The sequence below is a fragment of the Dromiciops gliroides genome, chromosome 1 (genome assembly GCF_019393635.1).
Source record: "Dromiciops gliroides isolate mDroGli1 chromosome 1, mDroGli1.pri, whole genome shotgun sequence".
Taxonomy (NCBI): Eukaryota; Metazoa; Chordata; class Mammalia; order Microbiotheria; family Microbiotheriidae; genus Dromiciops; species Dromiciops gliroides.
Window position 1 is genome coordinate 278,226,266 of NC_057861.1, and position 20,452 is coordinate 278,246,717.

The window sequence follows — 20,452 nt, forward strand, 5'->3', positions numbered from 1 at the left end:
ATTTTGAAATAGCCAGAAACTTTCTAGGGTGCCATTATGAAACTAGGATTGAAACTTCCTTTTGTATGGATTACAAATATGAACTAATGCACTGATGTTTCCTTGCTTATTAGTTTTCTACTACCCAGTTTACTATATTGCAATTAACTACAGTTCATTGTCTATTTCCGTTTTATCAATACGAGACCGAATCCTCTCTGGGTCAGGCCTGAGCAAAACCAACTGATAAGCAGCTCTAACTGTTTCCAAGACTATTATTTTTTTTGGTTAAATTTTCCATCGTTGGCAATGAATGGGTTGACTGACAACAGATTATACAGCTAGCCTTCAAAGACTATTAATTTCAAATAGGAAGTGATATAATGCTTCTGACTTTGTCAGATATATTAATTTTAGAATCCCCAAACAGTCCAATAAACTCAAGCCACCCTCATAACCAATCTGGGCTTCTTATTTACATTTGGGATATGTGGCCTTTGGAATCCATATTAAGTAACCGAGTGACTAAAAACCTTACCTGATTCATGGTTACATGAGAGCACTTTGAAAAAAGGATATTTACGTTTTCGTTAGGGGAGGAGAGAGAGCACATATACATGGAGTCATGGACAAGGAAGGAGGTGGAAGTCCTGCAGGTCTATGTCCAACTTTGTTATGAACAACTTGAACAAACCCATTTTACACGTTTATTTATTTGTTCAACAAATATTTATTGAGCTCCTACAAAGGAATATAATTGAGAATGTCTCTAACACTTGGACCCTGAAGAAAAAGCACCATGTGAAGAGATGGCTGCATTACTGATTGATCTATTTACCAAGTCTCTGGCGGGCAGGCAGGCTGTCATGGGTTCTCAGTTGCTCATACACAAAAGAGGTAAAAACAGTTAGGACTGTCTTTAAGTTTGCTGAGTTTAAGCCTTTGGGAGGCACAGTGTGGTGAAGTCAGGGGTATGCGGGAGGGGATCCAAAGTATCTAGAGCAAATAAAATCTATTTTGAACTGTAACTTAAAAAAAACCCATTTTATAGTTCTTGATTTTCAGTTAAAAATTAGAGTCAATGAAACAAGTTTCTGTAGATTACACTGGTTTTGATTGCACTGATGAAAGAATTCAAAAACTTTATTGACCTATAACCTGATTAGAATATGCCAGATGAGAACCAATATTGTACAGAAAGTTGTACAGAATTTTTACATAAAAAACTTTACATATCTGTACCATATACATTTTTTATCCATCTGAAAAAATTTTCTACATCCACTGTTAATACGGAATGCTTGACAATCTTGTCTTTTTAAGCCATCAGAGCACAATTCACAGTATGAATACATTTCCAGTAAATCTAACCATCCTCAAACCATGCCAGATTTGTTACTTTAATATATTCAACATTAAATTCTGTACATAGAGTGAAATCTACATCAATCCCCACCCCCCCAAAAAGAAAAAAAAATTGTGACAGCAGACACAACCTAAACTTGTTTTTTTTTTCAGTGATTCAAGTTCCAGTCCTTGAAGGATCATGTTTTTAATGGCTCATGTTTAAAAGCCCTAACACAAGTATGTTACAGGTAGTTATGTCAGTAGTGATATTATTCTACCTCTGTTTGTTTTCGTTAAGAGTCAGCAATGGTAGCTTCTGGGCTATAATTCCCTTGCCCCCCACCCCAAAATTTTCACCACACTGGGAAAAAAATAAAAAAGATCTCACAAAACAAAAACAAAATAAGTAGCAACCCAAACTTCTAGTGCATCTGATAAAATATTATGGGTCTTTAGCAAATGAATAAGAAAATAAAGAAATAAAATAAACTAATGCAGGAAGAACTATATAATGTTTAAGGTTTTATATTACAGACCTGCATCTCTGTACATTTTTTTTTCACAGAAGGATGATTACCAATATCTCAGGTAGCCTGAGTGTGCAAAAATCTTCAGAATAAGAATACCATAGTTGCTAAATATCTTTTACCGTGAACAATAATTTTCTCTTTTCCCCCCAATTATAAACATTTTATCCTTCAAAATACAGCTCTCCTGAGTTGTACTTCTTACAGAAGTTCAAGCCTTTACATGTGTAGTTAGTTCTTTGGGTAAATTTTACTCTTCATACTTGCCGTAAACATCTGTGGCTATCGTGCTGTCTAGAACAAAGGAGGGTATCCTAGCACATACTGACACACTGTGCTGAAAACAGGCTCTAAGCTCAACATGAGCCCAACAAGACAATCAGAGATAATCCATCAGATAACTGAAAAGGATTAGATGGAGTGTTTGTGGCAAGTCTGAGTTCCAGTTCTATGCGCCTGTACCATCAAATCATAGAAACATGCTGCCATCCAAAGAGGGCATTTTCCAAACTGGAAACCTTAGCTCCATGGTCCTTCAAAAGAGCTGAAGGATAAAAACTCTAACAGAGTAATCTTGTTACCATCATTGCTTGCTTGTTCCAAGCTCTTGTTCAGGTGGTTGTGATATCTGAAAAACTACTCCAATACGAAGAAAAAACCTCCGGAGAACAGCTCGAAGCTCAGGAATCAGGTCGAATTGCATAATCTCACACAAGAGAGGGTAGTAGAATGATGCATGAGCTTTGAACTGGGGGGAAAATGATTTTAACATTTAGCATTTCTAGGATTCAGAGATACTGTTGTAAAGGCATTTGCAAAACTAAAGATTTTTAAAGACTGATAAATCGAGGTGAGAATTGAAGAATTTACTCATTGCACAATGACAAGATAGTTTTTTTTTAATTTCCAGTGTCACGTGTGTAGAATTTATTGATAAATTACAATAAATATGTTTTCTCATTTAAAAATTTGCATTTTATGAAAGAAAGAAGTTTATTTCCCCCCCAATTTAATGATTTCCCTCAGTATTTAGGGAAAGTTAAAAAAAGGCAAACTTTTTTATATTATACATTATAACATTTTATATATTTTATGTGTAGGTTGGATCATTTAGGTTTTTCATTAAAGTATTAAAATATTTTGCCAAAATGTTGTTCCATTTGTCCAGGTAAAAAACATCAAATGACAAATACATATTCCCTTGTTCTCCTAAACTGATCTAGTGTCTACATTTTCTGTCCTCTACATTTACTTACAAGATTTTCATAGGATAAATAAGTATTTATCTCTAAACCCCAAAATAAACAAAAAACCTTTTTTTAAAAAAATCGATTTTGGGGTTTTTTGATCAAAAAAATTCTAATTTCCTCATTTCCTGATATGGAAATTTCCTTTGCCTTTTAAAAAATTCACAAATTATGGTCCCGAGAGAGGTGCTCAGAGCACTGGGTTGGTTGTCCATGACTTGCCCCATAGTTATAGAACTAGCAAAGTCTTCCTAATTCCACTCCACTACATCAAACTGCCTTTCTGTTTTTAAATTTGGATAAACACTGCCTGTACCTGTGCTGTATGTTCCTAATAGACAAGAGGTGCTTCTGCTTTTCGTTAAGGTTTGTACACTTTGAAGCAGCTCCAGACAGTCACTCTGAGGATGTAGGCAACTGACTGATTTATACTATCATTCTCCTTGCTACTGTCTACTTATCTCCAGGGTCACTCCCAATCTCCTCATTGACTTTATTTAACAATTGGTCACCTTCTTCCTTTTTACCCCATCCCCCCAACATTCAAGTTGAAGTTCTCTCAAACCCTCAACTTCAGGAAAGTGAGAAGCCATATTGTCTATAGTTACTGGCATTTATTTGGATAAAAAATGATTCCAAGAATCTCAAACAAAGCACAACTGTGATTACATATACACAGAGTGTGTTATATACATGTGTGTTGGTTCTGAATCATACTGTTTTCATGTTTATGGTTCACAATTCTCCCAATCTGCTTTTAACAAATTCACATGGTATTAACAAGTTCATGGTGAACTTATTAAGGACTGCATTGCATAGGGAAACAAAAGATTTAAGCAGAATTTCTAGCATGGCTATTAAGAAGGAAAGATTTAGGGAACAGCTGGGTCACAGGAAGGTGGTTTTTGACAAGGCAGAACTGGAGAGTAAAGGAGAAGGAATGATAGACAGGTCAGAGAGTATATTGAGAGCACATTAGGTAAAGTGAGAGGAAGAAAACCAGAAAAAACCTTGATTCTCCTTTGGCCTCCCTTCTGTTACCAGCCTGTCCTTCCAAACTTTTAGGCTGCATCAACTCTACCCCTGGATTTAAGTGGAAAAGCATTGAATGCCTGCTCCTTTCAAACAAACCTATTTCTTTCCCTCCTATAGCTTACAAATGATTTTCTACTTTGGTATAGAGGTCCAAGAAAGCTGATTATACCCATGTCTTTTAATTCTAGGTGCAACAGTAGACTAATCCCTCCAAGGTTACCCTCCCAACCTCTACAATGAATTTTAGCACCTAATAGGTGTCTTTCCTTCTTTTCTATCCCAAGGCCAGCCCTCAGGGTTGGACATATTCATGCTGAGGATCTTACTTCAAACTTCCTTAATTTCATCCTTTCTCCATCTCATTTGGATAGAGCCACACTTTAGACCTCACTACCTCCCAGATGCTAAACTTTTTCTATTCTCAGACCACAACTGTCTATCCCCTCTCTCCCACTTACTTTCTCACCAATCCAGCTCTTTGTCTTCATTTTAACCTCCCTAACTTAACTTTAACCCTATACTTCTTTCTATTTTCCTAATCCTCTTCCTCACTTTGCTGCTGCCTCGGTTTCTTTAAACTGTCCAATGGGGATTGTAACAGCACCTACCTCCCAGGGTTGTTGGGATAATCTAATCAGATAATTGTATAAGTGCTTCTACTTTCTCATTTTTCAATTATATAGGAGACATCTCCTTTTAGATATTCCCATTGGTGCCTCAAGCTCAAAATGTCCAAAACTAAACTCATTATTGTTTCCATAATCTTTCTGACTTTTCCTCTCTATCTTTCCAGTCACCCATGTTTTCAACCTGGAATTCATCACTGAACCTTCCCTTCACGTTTTTCCCACACATCTAAACAGTCACAAAGTTTCACTGATTCTACCCCCCCTTCAATAATTCTCATATCTCTACCCTCCTTGTCATCCCCACTATCATCATTAGGGCTGTTTTCCTCATTTGGACAATGTACCAGTCTCCTAACAGGTTCCCCAACTCAAATCACTTCCCCCTCCAACCTGCCTTACATAGCTAATCACACTGGCATGAACTATTGGCCCGTGGCCTACAAAGTATATATTCATCAGCTTAGCAAAGCCCTTCATAATCTGGATCCAACCTATCTTACCATGTTTCCCCCACATTATTCCCTTTCAGGTATTTTCTCAGTCTACACTCAAGCCCACCTGGTTTGGAAACATCCCATGCTTTGCTGCTGTAGATCTTGCTCCTGTTCCTCTTTAAGCCTGGAATGCTCTCCCCTTGCCACTTCTACCTAGTGACTTCCTACCCACATTTCAAGGATCAGACTGAATATTAACTTCATAAAGCCCATCACAATCACACAGCTACAAGGGATTCCTCTCTCACTTCATATCATAGTACTTTATGTTCATTTTAGGCCCCCAGCATATTTTAGCACACTGCCTGGTACATAATCAGCGTTTAATAAATGTTTGTTTCCTTTTAATTTGTATATTTTCATACTTATGTGCTCCTTAAGCAAATGAACCATCTTATATTTTTATAACTCCTCCTGCTATATACAGCTTAGTGCTCTGCACAAAGTAAGTGCTTGAAAAAATGCTGAATGACACAGTTTAAGTGACAAGGAGCAAAGCTACCTGCATGAGGCAGCTTAGAGAAGCAGGAATGATTGAGTAAGGAAAGGAAGGTGCTGCATGGAATACTCAACACTGTTCAAATACAGATCCAATGAACAGTGTTTATGAAGTAAATTTGAAGAGCAACAACCCCACAGAATGACATTTCTTTCTCGAATTCACAGTACCATCATTGTTCATAATCAAAAGCAGAACCAAAAAGTGTTTTTAAGGATGGAACAAAAGAAACATTTCTATATCTAATACTTACCCTATTGTCACTTATTTTTAGAACCTTAGTTAGGAACAAAAGCAGTAAATTAGTCCAGGCCTCCCGGTGACTTTCTGATGTAAGAGTTAGGAAATAACTTAGTGCTTCACTGCAGACACTACAAAAAGAGAAGGTATAATTTATGTAAAGAATACACCCATGCACCCCCCCCCCAACTCTTAGCACCCCAGGAGACTGTAAGCTCCATAAATGCTTGTTGCTAAATTAAATATGAAACCGAGAGAAGGGGAAAGGAGAAGAGAGGAGAGAAGCAGAGAGAAAGAGCAAGACAAGGAGAGCAGAGAAGGAGGAAGATTAAAGGGGGAAGCATTTATTAAGTACCTACTATATGCCCAGTATTGTGCTAGGCACTAGGCAAAAATATTGACAAAATGCATCATTTTTTGGGCAAGGGATGGCCCCCAAAGGTAAGGAGGTTGCTCATCTCAGGCTTCACCATGGAGGAGTGGCCTTTGGAGTTGAGCTTTGAAAGCTCTAACAGGTAGGGGTGAGGAGGGGATGGGCATTCCGACTATGAACAATGGGGGACTCCCAATGCAAAGGGAAGGGACCAGTGTGACATGGGAGAAAGAGGAAGGTGGCCACTCTGGTTGGACCAAAAAGAGCATGCACAGGAATAGCATGTCAGGAGCCTGGAAAGGTAGGTTGGCACCAGCTTTGGAAGAGCTTTAATGCTATACAAGAGAATCTACATTTAATTCTAGAGGTAATAAAATATGGACAGGGTAGAGTTTATTGAGTAAGGGAGTAACATACTTGTTTTAAATACCTGTGTCCATACCATTGATTATTTGCATGCCTATATAGTTTTAATTGTGTTTAATTATTTTTTGCATTATAGCCCTTTATCTGGCGAAGAAGATTTCCTATCTCCAAAATCATAAATCCAGAAGTGTCCCTCTGGGCCCCAAAAGGCCCATTATCACCCAGGATTACAGATAATGAACCCTGAGCAGGAATAGGACAAATGAACATTATAATCCTATCCCTCATGCCCATTTAACCAAGGAAAAATAAGGGCAAGTCCCCACCACATCAGAGATGAGACCTTTCCTATACACAAGAAGAAAATGGAGAGGCTATTTTTGGAATTGCTATTCCTCTTGCTAATCAAATTTATGCTGGATAAAGACTTGCAGCACGCCACCCCTCTTCTATGCCTCCCAACTTCTGGCTGTAAAGAGCATCCTTCGATAAATCTCATTTGGATAGGTACATTTTTCTTATCCTGGACACTGATTTACCATAAGATCATTCATTCTGAGAGACATCTGTTGCCACACGGATGAGTTTAACTAGTTAAGAGAACCTAATCAATTCTCTTTTTAATTTAAGGAAAAAACCATACAGGAACCTAGAGAAATAGCACTAATTCACCCTGAAGTGCTTACTATAATTGGGTCAGTCCTAAACTTACAAATTTTTCAATTCAAGATGAAAAACAGTGAAAAGTCTGTAATGCAGAGTTATTGCAATTCATTAAGCAACTTTTGAGTGAACTCACTGGGGGTTTCTTAACTTTAAAATCTTCTATTTCCTTTGGTTTATTTAAATAACAGGCATTCTATCTACAAATAAACACCAAAACCAATGCTATGAACATTGTTTTAAGATAAAAATTTTCACATTTGATCTGAATTTAAATTTTTGAGTAAAGACTTTTAACAGTCTTATTGAAGATAAGCAGTGAAATAATTAAACATTTTTCATAAATGCATGTTAGAGGCAGGTTTTCATCAACTAAGCCTATTCCTTGTACAAATAGATGGAGGAGGAGAAAAAATTAGTATAAAAAATAATCACCGGATATTTTAAAGTGATTTTTATGTTTGCTATAATTCTAAGGAAATTAGAAGAGTCATAATTACTATCAGTATCTTACTTTAAGAGTCTCTGCTGGACTTCTTCCCATGCGCTGGTTCGGCTCTCATCCATGTACATGCGGAAAAGGATTCGTAACCCACATGCTAGACTACTAGTCTCTTGTTTGAGGAGATTGGGCTTAGATTTCCCTTTGAAACCTGCAGGAAAGGAAAGACTGTCAAGTATCAACTGACTTTAACAGAAAGATTTTCATTCACTTGTTTCTATAGGTCCATTTCAAAGCAGAGAGCGATTTTAGGCCTAGCAAATTTGGAGACTGGAGAATAGACAGGCACAAGTGGCTTTCAGCCAAATGACCAGCTGCAGTGAGAGCAGTAGAGAGCTATGGGAGGGAGCTGTCTCCTGCAGGCAGGCACCTAGCTGTCCCTCAAACCATTTTTTAAAAGACAATTAGCAGGGGCGGCTAGGTGGCACAGTGGATAAAGCACTGGCCCTGGATTCAGGAGGACCCGAGTTCAAATCCGGCCTCAGACACTTGACACTTACTAGCTGTGTGACCCTGGGCAAGTCACTTAACCCCCATTGCCCCGCCAAAAAAAAAAAAAAAAAGACAATTAGCCCCCCAACATGTCCTTTTCGATTTCACTGTTGAGCTGAAGGTATTTCTATACCAAATTCTTGTGGGTATGTTGTGTATGTGCACATGTGTCTAAGTGTGTTTAATCTTCAGCTTGTTCAGATGAACAATCCCATTTCCCCTGCCCCCTTCCTCTTTATATACTCACTTCTCATACCTTGATTATATTAGATAGTAAGTTCTTTCCCATTCCTTCCTAGTACATTCCCTTACTCCCTTCTTTTTTCCCCTTAAGACCATCACAACAGAACAAAAATCACCCTCTGTCTTAACTGTTTTCTCTTAATGACCATATGAAGATGATGGGATTTAGAAAGGAACACTTTGTTTTTTCTCTAATTAGAATGTAAGTACTTTATCATGATATAGCCCTCTCCAAATGCTCAAATATATTTCTCATTCTAGTTTTTCTCTTGACTCTTGTGTTAGCATCACAAAACTTCTCAGCTCTAGTTTTTTCTTCACAAATGCTTTAAGGTTCTCTATTTCATTGAAGATCCTTTTTTTGCCCTGTAGTATCATATTCAGTTTTTGCAGGGTAAATTATTCTGGGTTGTAAGCATTTACCTTCTGTCTGTTAGAACAGTAGTAACCGCAAGGCCTCATCTCCCTTACAGTGGTAGGTGCTAAGTTTCGTGTGATCCTGACTTTGGTTCCCTGATACTTGAACTGTTTTCGGCTGCTTGATATGAGATACCCAACAAATTAGCATTCAGCCTTGCCTTCAAATTAGCAGGAACCAATGCCTCCTGAGTTAAGCCATTCCATTTTGGCATAACTCTTGTTAAGAAGTCTATCCTCACATTAACTTCTACATCTACCTCTCTGTAACATCCCACAGCTCCTGGTTCTGTCCTCTGTGACCAGTGGGAACAAGTCTAATCCCCCTTCCACATGCTAGCCCTTAAATAACTGAAGATGACTATTACATACAGCCTGAACCTCCTCTTCTCTAGGCGAAACATTACCCCTTCCTAGCCCGGTCTACATAGGGAATGAGCAGGAGGCCTTTCACAAATTAGCCATATCTCTCTTAAATTATGACACCCCAAACTGAATACAATACTCTAATAAAAATCACAGCAAGATACAGATAATGTTACCTCCTTATTCATGCTGCTGTGCCTCCTTTATCATAGCCCAAGACTGAGTTCCTTTTTTTGGTTGTGTGAGATTTTCCCTAACCCTTAGATATAAGTAATTTAATTGTTTTTATTTTGTTTGCGGGGCAATGAGGGTTAAGTGACTTGCCCAGGGTCACACAGTTAGTAAGTGTCAAGTGTCCGAGGCCAGTTTTGAACTCAGGTCCTCCTGAATCCAGGGCCAGTGCCATATCCAGTGTGCCACCTAGCGGCCCCTAAGTAATTTAGTTGTGGTAGCAATCACAGCACAGAGCATAGACATTATGTAACTTATTCTTGATGTATTCTAAATATTCATTAGTTACTTTCTTGTAAACTTGTCTCATAATTGATGTCCCTCTCCATCATGGTTACATGTTCAACCAAGGTGCAATGTGATTAACCACAACACTAAAAATAGTATCTTCTAAGCTGAAGGAGCCAATCAGCATTGAGAACCCTAAACATAATCCCTTTTAGGTGACAAACTTGACCTAATCCCCGAATTGGCTGTCTGCCGAGCAAAACTTTGCCCATATTTCTGTCCCTATGAACCATGTGCACGACCTTGATCATGACAACTATGTCTCAATTTCTCTTTTATGTATCATTTATATTATACAATGGGAGGGGTTTGTCTAAAAATAGTGTATAAATACTTTTAAGCCTTGTAGGGGTATAAAAGCCAGTCTCTGGCTCTGCTTGGGGGCTTTGCAGGTTCACCCCTGCCGGAGACTGGCTTTATTGTGAGATAGGCCCTCTCTCAATAAAACTATTTTTTACGGCTTGGAGACTTCGCCGTTTCTTTTCTTCATTAGACTTAGAAATTTTCCCAACAGTTGTCACATCATACTGCTGATGCTCAGTTCACTAAAATCTACGTTATCTTTTTTCAAAATAATTGTTTTCTAAGCTCTTATCTTATGCTTGTGAAATCCATTTTTTAACCCAACTGTAAGAATTATATATTCATCCATATTAAATTTCACCTAATTAGATTCAACCCAATGTTTTAACTTATGAAAATATTTTGGATCACTTTATTCAGTGTGAAAGTTAATATCTCCTATTCTGGCTATGTTTTCTCTATCAGACCATCCCAGGTTTGGGATTAGAACACAATAAATCCTCCAAGAACCATAAAAGGCAATAAAAATAGCTTTGTTGATAATACTAAAAAGGACATAATTCCTCATTACATTAAAGTAATATGCCACTCTAATCTCTACTTCTGCATTCAACTCCACTTAACCATGTCCTGTCCTTATGGACATAAGACATTAAAAAACACAGACCCTACAGAAGCATAAGAATTCAGTGGGAAAAACTTCTGGACAAGCTATTTTAGGTCTTACAGAGCTATAGTCTATTCTAGGTCCCACTCTAAAAACCAAATGAATGTCTCAGTAAACAAGAGCCTTTAATATCAAGGTGGAGAATATGGATTCTCTAGAACCAGACGAATCCAATAAGACTCTGAGCTTCCTCTGTATACTATGGGGAAAGCAAGTGTCACTACCTTATTTGAACTTCATCCAGAACCATTGAGCTGTCTCCATCCTGTGTACTTCCCCAAATTTAAGTGAGCAGACTGGACCTTGATTTTTCTTAGGGCTGTCCGGCCAGTACCTGTCTCTCTTATAAGCAATCATCAGACCTTGGGCCTCTTCTGCCATGACTTCATCCAGTAGTCAAAATTACATTATTAAAATAGTGATAGACACCAATGCCCTTTGGACATGTGGCTTTTAGGTTTTTGCCCACCACACTGTGGCAACATGAAGGAGAATTCACAGATAAAAGAACATAGCTCCTTAACTAGTCTCAGCTGCTGGAATAATGAGACAGGCATCTCATGGCACTAGAATTAAATGTTTCCTGTTGAAAGTGAGATTTTAGCCGGGACTTGAAGCCAGGAAAATCACGAGGCAAAGAGCAAGAGGGAGAACATTTCAGCATGGAATATAGAGCTGGACTATTACGATATATATATATATATACAGGAAAGACATATCTGGGGGCAGCTAGATGGCACAGTGGATAGAACACCGGCCCTGGATTCAGGAGGACCTGAGTTCAAATCCGGCCTCAGACACTTTAACACTTACTAGCTGTGTGACCCTGGGCAAGTCACTTAACCCCAATTGCCTTACTAAAAAAAAAAAATATATCTGTAGATAAGACAACAAACTAATCCAAAACCGGAGAGAAAGAAAGCATGCCAGAGCTTGCCTCTGGGAAACTGTACAGTGCTTCTGATGTGACTATTCAGGAATGAAATAAAGGGCATTCTCAATAACTGGTGAAGAGCTGGGAAAACTATGGCCTATGAATGTAATTACTGTATAGCAATGACTGAATAATATGAGAACTCAGAGAAATATGGAAAGATATGCAACACGAAACAATCAAAACCAGTAAAATACTGAAGAGAGAACGAAATGTTAGCTCATTCTTCACAATAGAAATGTAAGAGACTTTCAGATATTTTGTTAAATAGTTTTTTTTTAAACAAGGTGCGGGATCAATCTGGAAGGAAGAGTGTTCTTTACCTCTCAAATGGCTTTAATGTAAAAATATAAGACATCAAGATAGCATTTTAAAAAACAAAATATGATTTTCCTCTAATGGGGAGTTTTGTTTGTAAAACACCTATTTCTTATCAATATGGGAAAATCTTGTTTTAAAAAATATATATTACTAATGTTTTTTCTCTTTATATCAAGTTTACTTGGGGGAGAAGAATCCTCCATATTGAATTATCCTTCATTTAAAAAAAATTTTAAAAAGCAAAAATGCCTGATAGAGTAACAACATTTGCCAGAATACATAACATTCTGCCCTAGCAGCCCTTCAACTCTAGCATGAGGAAGGGAGGCATGTTCTATTACTGCTTCCTCAGGGCTTTTATTGGTTTTTCAATTCCTGAGAAGTGTCTCGTCGATCTTTTCATTCATACTGCTGTAGGTGAGCGTGTGCACTGTTCTTTTGGTTCCCCTTATTTCACTCTGCACGAGTTCATACAAACTTTGCCAGGTTTCTCAGGATTCCTTACATCCTTCATTTCTTATTACATAACACATTCTACAACATTGAGTGCCACCGATGTCTGAGCACTTTCTTTGTTTCTGGTTCTTGCTACAGGGTGGGCCTATTGATAGTCTGCATTTATCACTGACATTCTCCCAAGGATGCTGTGTGGAAAGTTCTTTGTAACCTGGTCTCCCTTAACCTTCCCCCTCTTCTTACACTTCCATGCACACCTCTCCCAACTCCTCCAACCCCATGTATTCTTCAATCCAGTGACACTAATTTCCTTGTTGTTACTAGAACAAGATACTCTGTCTCCTGACTGGACACTGTCACTGGCTGCCCTGTGCCTGGAATGCTCCCCTTCCTCGTCCCAATCTCTGGCTTCCCTGCCTTCCCTCAACTCCCACCCAGCTAAAATCCTACCTTCCACAAGGAGCCTTGCCTGATCCCCATGAATTCTGGAGCCTTCCTCATGGTGGTTATCTCACATTTATCCTGAATGCAGCTTGTTTGTATATAGTTGTTCCCATTAGATTGTGAGTTCCTGGAGGGCTGGGATCGTCATTTACCTTTCTTTGTCCCCCCAGTGCTTAGCACAGTGCCTGGCACATAGTAGGTCCTTAATGTTTATTGACTCAGTGACTAGTTGGCTGGTAATCTCTGGAAAACTAAAGAAAAAGGGAAGAAGCATGGTGGGCACAATCAGGCTGTAGCTTAATTACCAATAAAGAACTGCATATAAGAAGTGGCATATGCAGAACATAAAAGTTCAAAGCTGGGAGGAACCTTAGAACATAAAAAGGACAGTCAGTGACTCCTCAGAGCTCTCCCCAAAATCCCTTCAAATAATGCCATAAGACAATACCTGGAGCAGCAGAACCCACAAAAGGATGGGGTGAGATTATTTTCCAGCCAAAGACATCTTAGAAGGTGGGCAGGAAGGGTCTGCTATGCTGGGGTGGGAGTGGAACCCAACCCTGAGGTCAAGCTGACAGAGATCCAGCCCCAGGCAGGCTGCACCAGAGAAAGAGACCTCTGGAGCCTCTGAATCAGCTGCAGCACCAGTGTCTTCTGGAACTAAGCTCATGGTCTGGTGAGAGGGCAGAGTGGTTTTCCGGGGGGAGATTACAGGGGTCTTTGATGGCTCTGAGGTGGAATTCAGTTGTTTTACCCCTGCCAGGAACTAGGAAGAAGCCTTGAGTGGTGTTGAGGGGTACAGGCTTGTCAAAGCTATCAACCTAGCAAAACAAAAATTTTGTTTTCTGGTTGAAAAGCAAGTAAGCCTGGCTTATTTTCAGACCAGAGCACAGTCCAGGCAAGTGCAGAATGTGCCTCTCCTTAAACCGTATCACCTGGGACCCCCTGAAGCTTGGGACAGTGCATCCTGGAAGCCCTACTTTAAGAAGGAGTAAAGTCAAGTAAAAGATGAGCAAGATGAGCAGACAAAGAAAGATGCAGGGGGGCGGAGCCAAGATGGCTGAGAGGAAGCAGCAAGCTGCCTGAGCTCTCCTTCTGTTCCCTCAAAACGAACATTAAATCAAGCCTCTGGACGGATTCTGAAACTACAGAACCTGCAAAGAGACAGAGAGACACAGTCCTCCAACCAGAGATAATTTAGAAGACTTCAGGAAAAGGTTGGTCTGACTCGGGCAAAAGGGAGGCCCAGCGCAGGGCAGCAACCCAGCGCCGAGGGGGTCAGGGCAAGTCAGCAGGAGCTGCGGGCCACAGCCGAACAACTGAGGCTCCCGGAACCTGGTTCAAAAATCTGGTGGCCAAGAAGGACAGTGGAAAAACCTACCTGCACCGGCCGAGAGGGCCACGAACGGCGGGATCAGACGCCGGGGTCTGGCGCCTGGCTGGCCGAGCACAATCAGACAGGAAGTGCAGGGCGGGGGATCTCCACACACCATAAAGGCCTCAGAGTAAAAGCCCGGTCACACAGCACCTATACACCTGCACAAGAAGCCCAAAACAGGGACCCTGGTGCCCCCAGAGCAGACCTCAACTTAAAAGAATAAATAAATAGGCTGCAATAATGAGTAAGAAGCAAAAAAGAGCCCTCTCCATTGAGAGCTTCTGTATCAATAGGGAAGAAGCCAACACAAACTCAGATGAGGACAATAGCCTCAAATTGGCTACATCTGAAGCCTCACAAGGGAAGGTGAATTGGTCACAAGAACAAAAAGCCTTCCTGGAAGAGCTCAAAAAGGATTTTAAAAGTCAATTGCAAGAGGTAGAAGAAAAAATGGGGAGAGAAATGAAAGCAAAACAAAAAAAACTATGAAAAAAGAACCAGCAGCTTAGAAAAGGAAGCTGAAGAAAACAAAGCCTTAAAAAATTCATTATGGCCAAATGGAAAAAAAGGTGCTAATCTCACTGAAGAAAACAATACCTTAAAAAATTCACTTGGCCAAATGGAAAAAAGGTGCATAATCTCACTGAAGAAAACAATGCCTTAAAAAATTAAAGTGGGACGGTTGAAGATAAAGAATCCATGAGACACCAGGAATCAGTCAAGCAGAATCAAAAAATGAAAAAATAGAAGAAAATGTGAAATACCTCATTGGAAAGACAACTGATCTGGAAAACAGATCGAGGAGAGACAATTTGAGAATCATTGACTGCCTGAAAGCCATGACCAGAAAAGAATCTAGACACATATTCCAGGAAATTATTAAGGAGAACTGCCCTGATATCATAGATTCAGAGGATAAAATCATCATTGAAAGAAATCCACCGATCACCTCCTGAAAGAGACCCCAAAAGGAAAACTCCAAGGAATATTGTAGCCAAATTCCAGAATTATCGGCGAAGAGAAAATACTCCAAGCAGCCAGAAAGAAGCAATTTAAATATCATGGAGCCACAGTCAGGATTGCTCAGGACCTGGCAGCTTCAACATTAAAGGACCACAAGGCTTGGATATGATATTCCGGAAAGCAAAGGAGCTTGGATTGCAGCCGATAATCTATTACCCAGCAAAAATGTGCCTTTTCTTTCAGGGGAAAAGTGGACATTTAATGACATTTGGGACTTTCAATCTTTCCTGGTGAAAAGACCAGAACTGAATAGAAAATTTGATCTCAACGTACAAGACTCAAGAGAAGTTTAAAAAGGTAAACAGAGGGGAAAAAAAAAGTTACCCTATTAGGTTAAAAAAACTGTTTATATCTCTAACAGGAGTAATACTCATAACTCTTAAGAACTGTAAATGTAATTTGGGCAGAGAGAAGGACTTTATATAGAGGGTATAAATATAAATTGTCTTTTGATATGATGATACAAAAAAAAATTTTTTAAGGGGTTTAAAAAGGGAGTCTATGGGGAGGTGGAATGGGATGAATTATATCAATATGAAGAGGTGAAAAAAAAAACCTATTACAATAGAGGGCAAGGACCGGAGGAGGTGAACATTGGTTTCAACCCTATTCTCATTAGATTTGATTCAAAGAGGGAATAACTATACGTTCATTGGATAAGAAACAACTCCTTCTTAGGGAAACCAAAAGGGGAAGGGGAAAGGGGGGGACTGATAGAAGGAGGACAAAAGCAAGGGAGAAAGGGTAAAAGAAAAGAGAGGGGGGTGATAAAAAGGGAGGGCAGATCGGGGGAGGCAGGGGTAAGAAGTAAAACGTCGGTGAGGAGGAATAGGGTGAAAGAAGGGGGGAAAAGTACAAAGGGGGTAAATAGAATGGAGGGGAATAGACAGTCAGTAATAATAACTGTGAATGTGAATGGGATGAACTCTGCTATAAAACGGAAAGCGAATTGCAGAGTGGATTAAAAACCAGAACCCTACAATATGCTGTTTACAAGAAACACATTTGAAGCAGAGGAGATACACACAGAGTAAAGGTAAAAGGCTGGAGCAGAATATATTATGCCTCAGCTAAAGTAAAAAAGGCAGGGGTAGCAATCCTTATCTCAGACAAAGTGCAGGCAAAAATAGATCTCATTAAAAGAGATAAGGAAGGAAATTACATCTTACTTAAAGGTACTATAGATAATGAAGTAATATCAATATTAAATATGTATGCGCCAAGTGGTATAGCATCCAAGTTCTTAGAGGAGAAGTTAAATGAGTTACAAGAGGAATTAGATATTAATACTATACTAGTGGGGGATCTGAATCTCCCCCTCTAAGAATTAGATAAATCTAGCCAAAAAATAAATAAGAAAGAAGTGAAAGAGGTGAATAGATTACTAGAAAAGTTAGACATGATAGATGTCTGGAGAAAATTGAATGGGGATAGAAAGGAATATACCTTTTTCTCAGCAGTACATGGCACATTTTCAAAAATTGACCATGTATTAGGGCACAAAAACATCATAGTCAAATGTAGAAAGGCAGAAATAGTAAATGCATCCTTCTCAGATCATGATGCAATAAAAATTACATGTAAGAAAGAGCCAGGGAAAAGTAGAATGAAAATCAATTGGAAACTAAATAATTTCATTCTAAGAATGAATGGGCCAAACAAGAAATCATAGAAACAATCAATACTTTATCCAAGAGAATGACAATAATGAGACAAACATACCAAAATCTATGGGATGCAGCCAAAGCAGTGCTTAGGGGAAAATTTATAGCTCTAAATGCTTACATGAATAAAAAGAGAAAGAGGAGATTAATGAATTGGGCATGCAACTTAAAAAGTTAGAAAAAGAACAAATTAGAAATCCCCAATTAGACACTAAATTAGAGATCCTGAAAATTAAAGGAGAAATTAATAAGATTGAAAGCAAAAAAACTATAGAATTAATCAATAAAACTAAGAGCTGGTTTTTATGAAAAAAACCAATAAATAGATAAAATATTGGTTAATTTGATTAAAAAAAGAAAGAAGAAAAACAAATTACCAGTATCAAAAATGAAAAGGGTGATGTTACCACCAATGAAGTGGAAATTAAAGCAAATTATTAAGGAAATATTTTGCCCAACTGCTATGCCAATAAATTTGACAATCTAAATGAAATGGATGAATATTTACAAAGATACAAACTGCCCAGGTTAACTGAAGAGGAAATAAAATCCTTAAAGAAACCCATATTAGAAAAAGAAATTGAACAAGCTATAATGAACTCCCTAAGAAAACAATCCCCAGGGCCAGATGGGTTTACGGGTGAATTTTACCAAACATTTAAAGAACAATTAATTCCAATATTATACAAATTATTTGGAAAAATAGGTGAAGAAGGAGTTCTACCAAATTCGTTTTATGACACAAATATGGTGGTGATACCAAAACCAGGCAAAGCAAAAAAACAGAGAAAGAAAATTATAGACCAATCTCCTTAATGAATATTGATGCTAAAATCTTAAATAAGATATTAGCAAGGAGATTACAGCAAGTGATCACCAGGATAATACACTATGACCAGGTGGGATTTATATGAGGAATGCAGGGCTGGTTCAACATTAGGAAAACTATTAACATAATCAACCACATCAATAAGAAAACGAACCAAAATCATATGATTATCTCAATAGATGCAGAGAAAGCTTTTGACAAAGTACAGCACCCATTCCTAATAAAAACACTAGAGAGTTTAGGAATAGGGGGAGCTTTCCTTAGAATAATAAACAGTATCTACCTAAAGCCATCAGCAAGTATTATATGCAATGGAGATAAATTAGAGGCTTTCCCAATAAGATCAGGGGTGAAACAGGGATGTCCATTATCACCCCTATTATTTAATATTGTTCTAGAAATGTTAGCTTTAGCAATCAGAGAAGAGAAGGGAATTAAAGGAATTAGAATAGGCAAGGAGGAAACAAAACTATCACTCTTTGCAGATGATATGATGGTATACTTAAGGAATCCTCGAGAATCAACTCAAAAACTACTTGAAATAATTAACAACTTTAGCAAAGTAGCAGGATATAAAATAAATCCACATAAATCATCAGCATTTCTATACATGACCAACAAAGTCCAGCAGCAAGAGATAGAAAGAGAAATTCCATTTAAAGTAACGGTAGGTAATATAAAATACTTGGGAGTCTACTTGCCAAGACAAACCCAGGAACTCTATGAACACAACTACCAAACACTCTTCAAACAAATCAAATCAGATCTAAATAATTGGAAAGATTATCAATTGCTCATGGATAGGCAGAGCTAATATAGTAAAAATGACAATACTGCCTAAATTAATTTACTTATTCAGTGCCATACCAATCAGACTACCTAAAAATTATTTTATAGAGCTAGAAAAATAATAACAAAATTCATCTGGAAAAACAAAAAATCAAGAATATCCAGGGAAATAATGAAAAAAATTCACAGGAAGGTGGGTTAGCGGTACCAAACCTGGAGCTTTACTATAAAGCGGCAGTCATCAAAACTATCTGGTACTGGCTAAAAAATAGAGTGGTAGATCAATGGAATAGGCTAGGCTCAGGAAATGCAGTAGTAAATGACACTAGTAATGTAGTGTTTGATAAACCCAAAGACTCCAGCTTCTGGAATAGGAATTCAGTATTTGACAAAAACTGCTGGGAAAACTGGAAGATAGTATGGCAGAAATTAGGCATAGACCAACATCTGACACCTTATACTAAAATAAGGTCAAAATGGATACATGATTTAGACATAAGAGGTGATACCATAGGTAAATTAGGAGAGAAAGGATAGTCTACCTATCAGATCATTGGAAAGGAAAACAGTTTATGACCAAACAAGAGATAGAGTATATTATAAAATGCAAAATGGATGATTTTGATTACATTAAATTAAAAAATTTTTGTACAAACAGAAGCAATGCATCCAAAATTGGAAGGGAGGCAGAAAGCTGGGAAACAATTTTTGAGGCCAGTGTTTCTGATAAAGGCCTCATCTCTAAAATATATAGGGAATTAAATCAAATTTATAAGAATCCAAGTCATTCCCCAATTGAGAAATGGTCAAATGATATGAACAAGCAGTTTTCTGATGAAGAAACCAAAGCTATCTATTCCCATATGAAAAAATGCTCTAAATCTCTAATGATTAGAGAGATGCAAATTAAAACAACTCTGAGGTACCACCTGACACCTATCAGATTGGCTAAAATGACAAAAAAGGAAGATAATAAATGTTGGAGAGGCTGTGGGAAAATTGGAACACTAATGCATTGTTGGTGGAGCTGTGAGCTGATCCAACCATTCTGGAGAGCAATTTGGAATTATGCCCAAAGGGCGATAAAGCTGTGCATACCCTTTGACCCAGCAATCCCACTTTTAGGTCTTTTTCCCAAAGAAATCATGGAAGGGGGAAAGGGACCCACATATACAAAAATATTTATAGCTGCTCTTTACGTGGTAGCGAGGAATTGGAAGTTGAGAGGGTGCCCATCAATTGGGGAATGGCTGGACAAGTTGTGGTATATGAATACAATGGAATACTAGAGAAATGATGAGCAGGAGGAGTTCAGAGAAACCTGGAGGGTCTTACGTGACCTGATGATGAGTGAGATGAGCAGAACCAGAAGAACATTGTACACAGTATCATCAACATTGAGTGTTGACCTACTGTGATGGACTATATTCTTCTCACCAATGCAATGGTACAGAAGAGTTCCAGGGAACTCATGATAGAAGAGGATCTCCAAATCCAAGAAAAAAAAAAGAAAGAAAGAACTGTGGAGTATAGATGCTGATTGAACCATATTATTTCTTTTGTTTTGGGTGCTGTTGGTTTTCTTTTTTCTTTCTATTTTGAGGTTTTGCATCACTGCTCTGATTCTTTCTCTTGTAACAGAATTAATGCAGAAATAGGATTAATGTTATTATGTGTATATATATGTGTGTGTGTATATATATATC

At 38.3% G+C, this 20,452-nt stretch overlaps 1 protein-coding gene across 1 annotated transcript in view; it reads right to left on the minus strand.

Annotated features, from left to right (window-relative positions):
• Positions 1–585: 585 nt before the first annotated feature.
• Positions 586–20,452, minus strand: part of ARFGEF1 (ADP ribosylation factor guanine nucleotide exchange factor 1) — a 171,509-nt gene continuing 151,642 nt past the window's right edge. The window contains exons 37-39 of the mRNA XM_044004861.1: positions 7,914–8,052; positions 6,011–6,128; positions 586–2,601 (exon numbers count right to left, since the gene is read on the minus strand). Of these exons, the coding sequence (XP_043860796.1) occupies positions 2,437–2,601; positions 6,011–6,128; positions 7,914–8,052 (422 nt within the window). The 3' untranslated portion in view covers positions 586–2,436. The remainder of the gene's footprint in view (positions 2,602–6,010; positions 6,129–7,913; positions 8,053–20,452) is intronic.